The sequence below is a fragment of the Alnus glutinosa genome, chromosome 10 (assembly GCF_958979055.1).
Source record: "Alnus glutinosa chromosome 10, dhAlnGlut1.1, whole genome shotgun sequence".
Classification (NCBI taxonomy): domain Eukaryota; kingdom Viridiplantae; phylum Streptophyta; class Magnoliopsida; order Fagales; family Betulaceae; genus Alnus; species Alnus glutinosa.
Window position 1 is genome coordinate 302,131 of NC_084895.1, and position 8,752 is coordinate 310,882.

Genomic DNA, 8,752 nt, shown 5'->3' on the forward strand with positions numbered 1-8,752 from the left:
CCCTTTTCTTTCTTTTTTTCGATTTTTTTTTTTATTTTTTTATTTTTTTTATCATTGACAATCAGGTAATAGTTTGAAGGGAGGTATATGAACTTTTCCCAATAATATATTTGGGAATTCACAATCATATTGTATAAAATGATCAATAATCTTACAAGAAAAACAGAAAGATAATTAGCAAATATGTAATTAAAAGATTAAACAAGATCTTAGGACAACCTTTAGCACTAACTTGTTTGTAGATCAGACTTTAATCCCCAAGAAGATGAACAGTGTAATTCAGTCAAGAGAAAGGGTAAAATTTATACAGCTTAAAATGGTTAACTGAAATTGTTACATTCATTTTCAGAGTTAAAGGGTCGCTAGGTTCAATTGCCCATTAGAATTAAACCAAAAAAAAAAAAAAACAAACAAACCTAAACCAACTCATCAGTTATAAATATGTTCAAAACACCTCACTAATTATGAACATCTCCTTCATGCAAATACAAGACAATCCAGCTCAACCTATATTGCCAGACCAAAAAGAAAAACCTACAACTAAATTTATATCTGAAAATGAATGATACATATTCATACAAATTGTACAAAGACAAATGAAACTGGAAAATCTACTAGAGCCACTAGTTATGTTAAAGTGCCTAACCTCTTCGATTCAATTTCCCTCACACTTTGAACTATGTCATCAATGTTTCTTGATAGGTTATTGGAATGGTCCTCCATATCTCTTAGAACCATGTCAAGCTGTTCTTGAAAAGCTGCAGATCGCTTTCGCTCCCGCTGTAACTCAGCAGTCAATTCTCGAATCTTTACGTCTTTCTCATCCTGAAACATATCAATTGAAACTGAAAACATGATCGAATGCAAAGAAGCTTTTCTCCTACATGATCACTCTAATTTTGATGACTCTAACAATCACATCAAGGTGAATCACATAACAATTAATGTACCCATCTCAAAGTCAAAAGTTTACTGGCTGGTGGAGAGAGAGAGAGAGCAAGAATATTAATATATTATTCTTCAATTATGTATCAGGCAAAACTATTTGACAGTCAAAATCTCCAACATAATCATCAAGGACAACAATGTAATATCAAGAAGAGGCATGTTATCATAGTGGATAAATTGCTGCTTGTGCAAGAGAAATGGGGAATCAGTGGACCACCTTCTTCTTCATTGCGATGTGGCTTCCGCTCTGTGGAATTCTCTCTTCACTCGATTTAGTATGTCTTGGATTATACCTAGAAGAGCTATCGACTTGTTGGCCTGTTGGTGAAATTCTGGAAGGCTGAGTGCTGCGATTTGGAAGATGGTGCCAATCTACATTTTCTAGTGTGTGTGGAAGGAAAGAAATCTTAGGTGTTTCGAGGATGTAGAAGGTTCCATGGAGGATATTTTAGTTTCGTTTTTTCATACTCTGTATCTTTGGAAGATGGCTTTTTTGTCCCCTCTGTCGCTTAGTTTGTCGATTTCCTTGTTTGTTTTTCTCTTCCTAGTTAGGTGTTTCCTTTTGTATACTTCCGATGTACTTAGGGGCGCCTTACGCTTTCAATAAGACTAATTTTACTTATAATAATAATAGACTTGAAACACTGATTGTCTTACATATAAGGCCTAATACAGCTGAATTTCCAAATCTTCCATTCATCCCGAGGAAAAGCTAAATGATTGAATGTAACTAGAACTCAACTGATTCTTCAAACATCATCTAGGGAATTAATGAAGCCAGGGTCTGACGGGACTTTACAAACCTATGATAAAACCAATTGACATCTCAAGAGCTAGAAGACTTTTCCAGGTTTTCCGCAACTAACAACTTGAAATCTTTGACTTCATGCTATTCCTCAAAGGAGTATTCCACGTGTATATGCCAGCTTTTCTTCAAGCTTCTAGAACTTCGGTAGTATCTTATTCATTTAGATAAACAATTTTTTTTTTTTTTTTTTTTTTTTTTAGTATCACCAATCTAAGCATGAGTACTACTGCTACTCATGCTTAGACTTCTATGAAAAGAAAAAATGATATCTAGAGAATTTAATTGTTTATCTAGATGAACAGATACAAGAACTAGAAGGGCCTCAAATGAAAATGACCCACAAACAGATAGGTCCAACCTCTATGCCAATCCATGATCACGTGCCCACAGAACATCATTGCATAAGAATGCTAAACAGCAACCAGATTGGTGATACTTCAAAAAATCTTTCCACTTCTCTAAAGACTCATCTTATTTGGGTATTACCAGATTATCCACATCAAAGCAAACATCTATGAAATTACTCTCTGAAGGCATCAACACCCTGCACTCATCCCATGTTATACATATAGACATTTGTCCTTCTATTTCTCTCTTCCATCTAACGAATAAACATTAAAAAAAATATATGCTGCACTTGAGCGTTTCATAACCATACATTTACAACGATCTCATTTCTGCTCCAATCATAATCATTCAACATATTCATTCTGTCATCCCCACACATGGTGAATTGATAATGCAGCATCTCTCCACAACTTTTTACCTTTAAGGGGTCATTTCATAGAACAACACCATTGACAAATCCTTGTATATCACAAGTAGGATCATCCAATAACAAAGATACATAGCTTCCCATGATGTCAGAGTTTGGGGCGCCTATCTATCATTCGGAGTCTAATCAGTGATGAGGTATTTCAGAAGCAAAAGGATGTGCAGGTAAACAAGTTTTTGATAGCTGAGTCTTTGGCGGCAATCACTGCCTCTCCTTCTCCATTGGGTCTTCATCCTTCGTCACCTTTGGAGTCTGTGGCAGTTAGGGAGCCTCCGCTCAACTTTTGTCGGCATGGGTTCCTTCCTCCGCGCAACCATTTTTCCCCACCTCTTGAGGTGGGAGAATCTTCGAGGGGAGGTGTTTCTGAAGAGGCTGTAGGTTCCCCCAAGGCAATGTTCGACGCTACGCTGTGCCTCTAAGCTATGGGGATCTCCTTTGAGGGGAACATAAAGGGCTCTTTGGATGTCATGGCTCAAGTGGTTGAGGGACAGTGTCTTGAGGTCCCAATCTCCACTCCTAAGGTTAAAGGAAATAGAGTACTATATAACCTTGAGTGCAATATCAATTATGATGCTAAGAGTCTTGGTTCTACTTGGGGCAAAAGTAAGAGGGCTCTTGCTGTGATGTAATGTTACTGAGGGTTTTTGGGTTTTTGTTGGAGTGCTTTGGGTTTTCTGATCTGGTTGGGTCTTTGTGGGTGTTTTATTTCTTGTTTCTCTTGTCTTTTTGTCTTTTCTGTTTTTGCGTCCTTTTGTATGCTCAGGGGTGCCTACATCTTTTATAAAATTTCTCTACTTGCTTATAAAAAAAAAAAAAAAGATACATAATAAGGGTTTGATATTTCTCATATCTACTTACTCTAATAGAAGTATACACTCATCGGTAAGTCTCTAGCATGATGTTACCAATTAGTTGATTCACATAAGAATAAAACCAACACTTCCTAATGTATCAGAATACATTATTGTAATCTCAACAGTATGGTTCAGGTTCCTCCCCCATTGCTTCCAAGGATTAATGTTTTCTAAGATTAAAGACTGATGCTGACCTCAATTAAAACCAAGAAAACAAAACAAAAGTGAGAGAGAGAGAGAGAGAACCATGGTTTTCAAAACTTTTCCAGATGAAGTATATAAAAACACACTAAATATGACTCTCTTGGTTAATTATTTTGGTACAAGAATACCAAGTGATCATGAAGATGCATTATAGTGTACTAGTCAACAATAACAAGGGAGAGAGAGAGAGAGAGAGAGAGAGAGAGAGAGAAATTATGTCTCCAACACTATTCTGTATGCCAGCGAAAGTGAAAAATATAAGAGTGCAAGGTAAGACAATTTTTTTTTTTTTTTTTTGGGGGGGGGGGGGGGGGGGGAGAGAGAGAGAGAGAGAGACTCTGGACTTGGTAAAAAAAAAAAGGCCTAGATTAAAATATTTGCCCAAAATTTTAAAAAGCACACTTTTTAGGGCTTTGGCTTTTTTGAGTGCACACAAAAGTATGCCTCCTTTAGTAAATGCAATTCACTTTAGGTATCAGAAACACTTCACTCCTGGAGTTTCTTGCGTCGCTCTTTAAGTCCTCTTAGGCATATGCTTTTAACAACACAGTTCCTTAGTTTCTAGAAGCATAGGTAACGTCTTTATACGAGTTATATAGGCCTGATCAAACCTAATTTTAGCCATTATCTTGCTACATACCACTTTGGAGTGCATAGTATGGCTACTGGTATGTCTACTGGTGAAGCTCAGGTTAAGCCTCGACTGCTAGACTAAATTCATTCATTATCAAGCTTCTTCATTAGTTTCTCCAAAGCACACCTAATGATTTAATAGGAACTCTCTAGGACAGAACATATATTTATGACAATGTTACTGAAGACCCGAATTCAACTGTTATCTTGTCATGTATCATTATAGGGAGACGTATATCACTTGACAATGTTATTTAAAGACATAGCTATCCACATGACTCCTAGGGTTCTCAGTTTAAATTTGGACCACCAGACTGATTTCAGCTTCTTCCTTAGTTTCTCCTAAAAATACCTACATCCTCTTTAGATGAACACTATGGCATATCATTACTCACTTCCAGTTGTCAGCATTTTCTTATAACTGACACGCAATTTTGTCAAGATTCCTGAGTGACCAGGAAATAACAACTATCTCTCAACCTACTAGTTAGAAACAAGCAACAAGCACTAAAACCACGACAATATTTCTGCTGAGCACTACAAATTTACTTGCTGGTTTGTGGTTGCATTCAAGATGGCCTTGACCATGAAGATATCTCCTTTATCAACTAGAAAGTAATAATGCAATCTTTTGTTTCTCCTTGACAGATGTAACAATATTATATTGGAGTGATTTTTTTAATTTCTGGAATGATATATCATGTTAATATAAGATTTCTGATGATGTGACATGAGGATTACATAAAGAAAGACTTTCTGTTTAGCTCAACAGCAGCATGAGTTTATCAAACAAAATCACGGAATCCTTTAACAATTAGTATTGCGAGTTTACCAACCCCTTTTGCCAAAATTGGAAGTTGGCTACCACTACCGAGTCATGCCCGTCTTTCTTCAATCCGGTACGGTTGCATTTGCTTCTCCAATCGTACGAAATCCATCTCCTCCGTCACTAGCATTGACCCAAGTCAACCAATCTTCCATTTGCTCCACCAGATCCGCCCCGCCACACCTCCAAATTGAGCCAAGAAGTACGTAACCCCCATTTCCATTCCCAACTCTCACTCTTTGATCCCAAATCTTGAAATCTCAAAAACCCAATTATACTTCTGTGTAGATCATAGCAATGGCACCCAGTACGATCTGAAAGGCTATCGGGGCTGTGAAGACCAAACAAGCATTAGCATAGCCAAAGTTGCTGGCAACATAGCACCAAACCTCGAAGTCTTGGTCGTAAAGGCAACAACCCACGATGAGGATCCCGCCCACTAGAAATGCATTTTCAGTCAAAGGGGTTGCCCAACCCCCCCCCAACCCCCCTTTTGTTTTTATATTTTTTATTAAAATTTTCTAAAAGACGCGTGTCACAATATTTTTGGTACTAACATGGCACATTAACGGATTTCGTCAAATTTTCAAACTGAAAACGCACCCAGGGACCCTTTTTTTTTTCTAACCTCAGGAATTTTCAGTTACTTTTTCAACCCCCAAGAAGCTATTTGCAACTCAGCAAAACTACAGAGACTGATTTTGCATTTTTTTTCCTAAATTTAATCACGCAAAAATATCTACTAGCAAGATTCATGTCCTAGTAACAGAACAAAAAACATAAAAGATGACAAAGGGTGAACTCCAAACAAACACAAGTCCCATTTCAGCATCCATAGGTAATACATAAGAAGCAGTTACCTCACTAAACTTCATAGGAGCAAAACAAACCTTCGAGTAACAGATCTTTCTCATTCCTGAATTTCTTTCAGCTGTTTTATACGCAAAGCATAGGACACACAATCTACTAGTTCCATCAAATGCACGCTTCAGGGCAACCCAGCCAACTTAGCCAAGGATACCAACTGGAGTCACTTTCAGTAGTATTTATCCCCATTCCAATACCCCTTTAATAAACTCAAAACCAGCCTGATTCAGAAGTAGTAATGAGGGCCTTGCTTTCTAACGACAACACTAACGACTCCTTACTTGATCGAATTGGGCATACCAATAAACTCCGGTTCATTGACTGATATCTCCAATATATATGGACTAACATCCTTAAGTATCAAAAAGGCAGGAACTGGAAATTTTTTGGAGATGGAATAGATATACACGGGGGTTTATAACCAGATCAGACTCACCCTTTACTAGACGGGCTAGGAGGATGGTCAAAGATCATAAGGATCAGGGGCTTGAAAGAAAAGAGTACACTAGAATGGAAAACAAGGATTACTAAGCTTTAATACATTAAAATATGTTGATCCTGATGACTATAAGGGCTTCCAAAAGCCTGTCAAACTGCCGAATCAGTGAAACCATAATAGGATTGTGCAGCTAATGTAGTTGCAGGTCATCTTCCCTATAAATAAAGTTCATTTAGGAAGAAATAGAATGTTTGGCTTAAAGAAGATTAAGGAGCAAATTTATAAGATTTAATTTACTGTCAAGGGATAGGTTTTGAAACCAGTAGAAACAGTTCAACAAACAGATTTTCCTGCATCTCTAGAGTTCTGCCTATTGTCTGCATGAGGCATGGCAAACTGCTTACATGGCATTAACCCTGGTAATGCCATGTAAGCAGTTTTCGACGGAAAGAACAAATTGAAAAACGCAAAAAACCTAAAAAAGTGAATTGTTGAATTAAAAACCCGAGTAAATTGAAATTGTGCAAAAACCTAGAGAGTTTTAACCAAATTTCCCTAAAAGAAAACGTTATTTTGCACTTCTTTTCCTTTCACAATGTACTATTTCCTGGTGAATAGTTATGCTAAATTGCAACATATGCTAACATTTGGAAGGAAACAAACATGAGTCAGTTAAACCAGATAATAAATCCAGATGTTACTAAGAATCCTAACCACAAATGAATGACAAATATATTACGGAAACAGAGACATGTCCAAAAGTAGCGCTCAAATGGTTAGCTAATTACTTTTTCAATTTTTTATTTCTCCAGCATGTCTGTAAAATACTACTGTTTTTTTTTTTATATAAGTAAAAATTCTCTATAATACCTTACTTCATCCATACCAAAACTACTACTGTTAGGAGGAAGATCACAACAATTTTTAACATTTGGAAGTAGAGAGAGATGACTTAAATAGCAGGATTTGGAAACTTTAATAATATGAGAGTAGAATATAACCTTTCTAAGCATTAAAAGATTTGGAAACTTCAATTCCTTAAGCCGATTCACCTTTGGCATTATAATAGCATTTTAGTGGAACTCTTGCTAACAAGTAAAAGCTTCAAATAACATAAAGCTAACTCCAGGTTCTGTTAGATAAATTGATTATATTGACAACATGAAAATTTCTATGATGCTAATACCACATAAGGTTATACCGATTTTGAAAAGCACTACACATCCAGATCATACAATTTAGGTAAAAGAAAAGGATATAGTGACAACTAGTACTTCTGCATAAGCTAATTAAGCACTCACGGGTGTTTGAGATAGAAGCACGCTTCGACGACCGTTGGCAGGTGTAGCTACCAGTGGATGATTATGCTCCTTTACAAATCTCGTTACAATCCACTTTCCGGTTTTCTCTTTCTTCACCACTATCATTGCCTTACACCCTTCCCTTGTGATCGCCCGAGGCTTTCTGTTTTCACTTCTCTTGGGCCTCAACTTGCGGAAACCCTCTTTATTACACACGAGTCGACGCCAAACAACTTTCCCATCACGCATTGATCGCCGAAATGCATCAACACGCATTATGAACCCCAAGCGTGTGGCATATGAGTCATAGAAGACCTTGGCAGCCTCTTCGGATTCAAACTCCATACCCACATATGGTTCCATGTCTGAACTCTCTTCAGCTAGTAACTCCTTTCCATTAGAACTTTCTACCATATCCCCATCCTCACCCGCAGAGGGCTGTTCATCCACTGCCACAAAACATTGTGCACCCCTCATAACAATCAATCTCCCCCCCGAAAAAAAACAAAACAAAACAAATAACGAAGAAACTATCGTGTCTTCGCCAACACCAACCAATCATTCAATAGCAAGCTCATTTATTCAAAAATCAACCTTATACAAACAGATGCTCAAAATTAATGGTTGTATATACTCAATTAAGCGAATTCTGGATTATGGGTATAAAGTTTATAGCATATATATGAAGCAAAGCCAACAAGTAGTGAATATATATCACTTAGGTTCAAGCAATAGGACCCAGATAATCTTATAACAAGTTAAAACTTGGGTTGCTATTCAAAAATATTCCGTCTCGAAATTCCTAGTCATTTCCCAAATTTTCTGGGCAACTAAACAGAAAGTAAGCTTGACAAGTCCTCAACTTCATCCACAAATACAAATGAAAATGAAAATGAAATGCAAAAAAAAAAAAAAAAAGCGAGGAAGAAGAAGAAGAAGGGCACCCACTTGATTGAGAGATCAGTATCCCAAAGAGTTGTTGAGCTTCCAAGACCAACAGCAAGGGAGAGATATAGAATTTGCTTCCAAAGGATCGTCTTGTGTTGGGGGCACCCAGATTTCTATCTCGGAAACGTTGGTCAGTGTTTTCTACTTGT

General features: G+C 37.1%; 1 protein-coding gene across 1 annotated transcript; it reads right to left on the bottom strand.

The window, feature by feature from the left end:
- Positions 1-412: 412 nt before the first annotated feature.
- Positions 413-8,752, bottom strand: LOC133879322 (protein FAR1-RELATED SEQUENCE 12). The gene is made up of 3 exons (XM_062317849.1): positions 8,604-8,752; positions 7,656-8,104; positions 413-825 (listed from the first exon to the last, which is right to left on the bottom strand). Coding segments are annotated over exons 1-3 (648 nt in total). The 5' UTR covers positions 8,605-8,752; the 3' UTR covers positions 413-627.

Excerpts from the sequence above, each read along its gene's own strand:
- LOC133879322 (XM_062317849.1), bottom strand. Across the intron at positions 826-7,655 it reads TGCTTCTATCTCAAACACCC|GATGAGAAAGACGTAAAGAT; the intron begins GTGAGTGCTTAA and ends GATATGTTTCAG.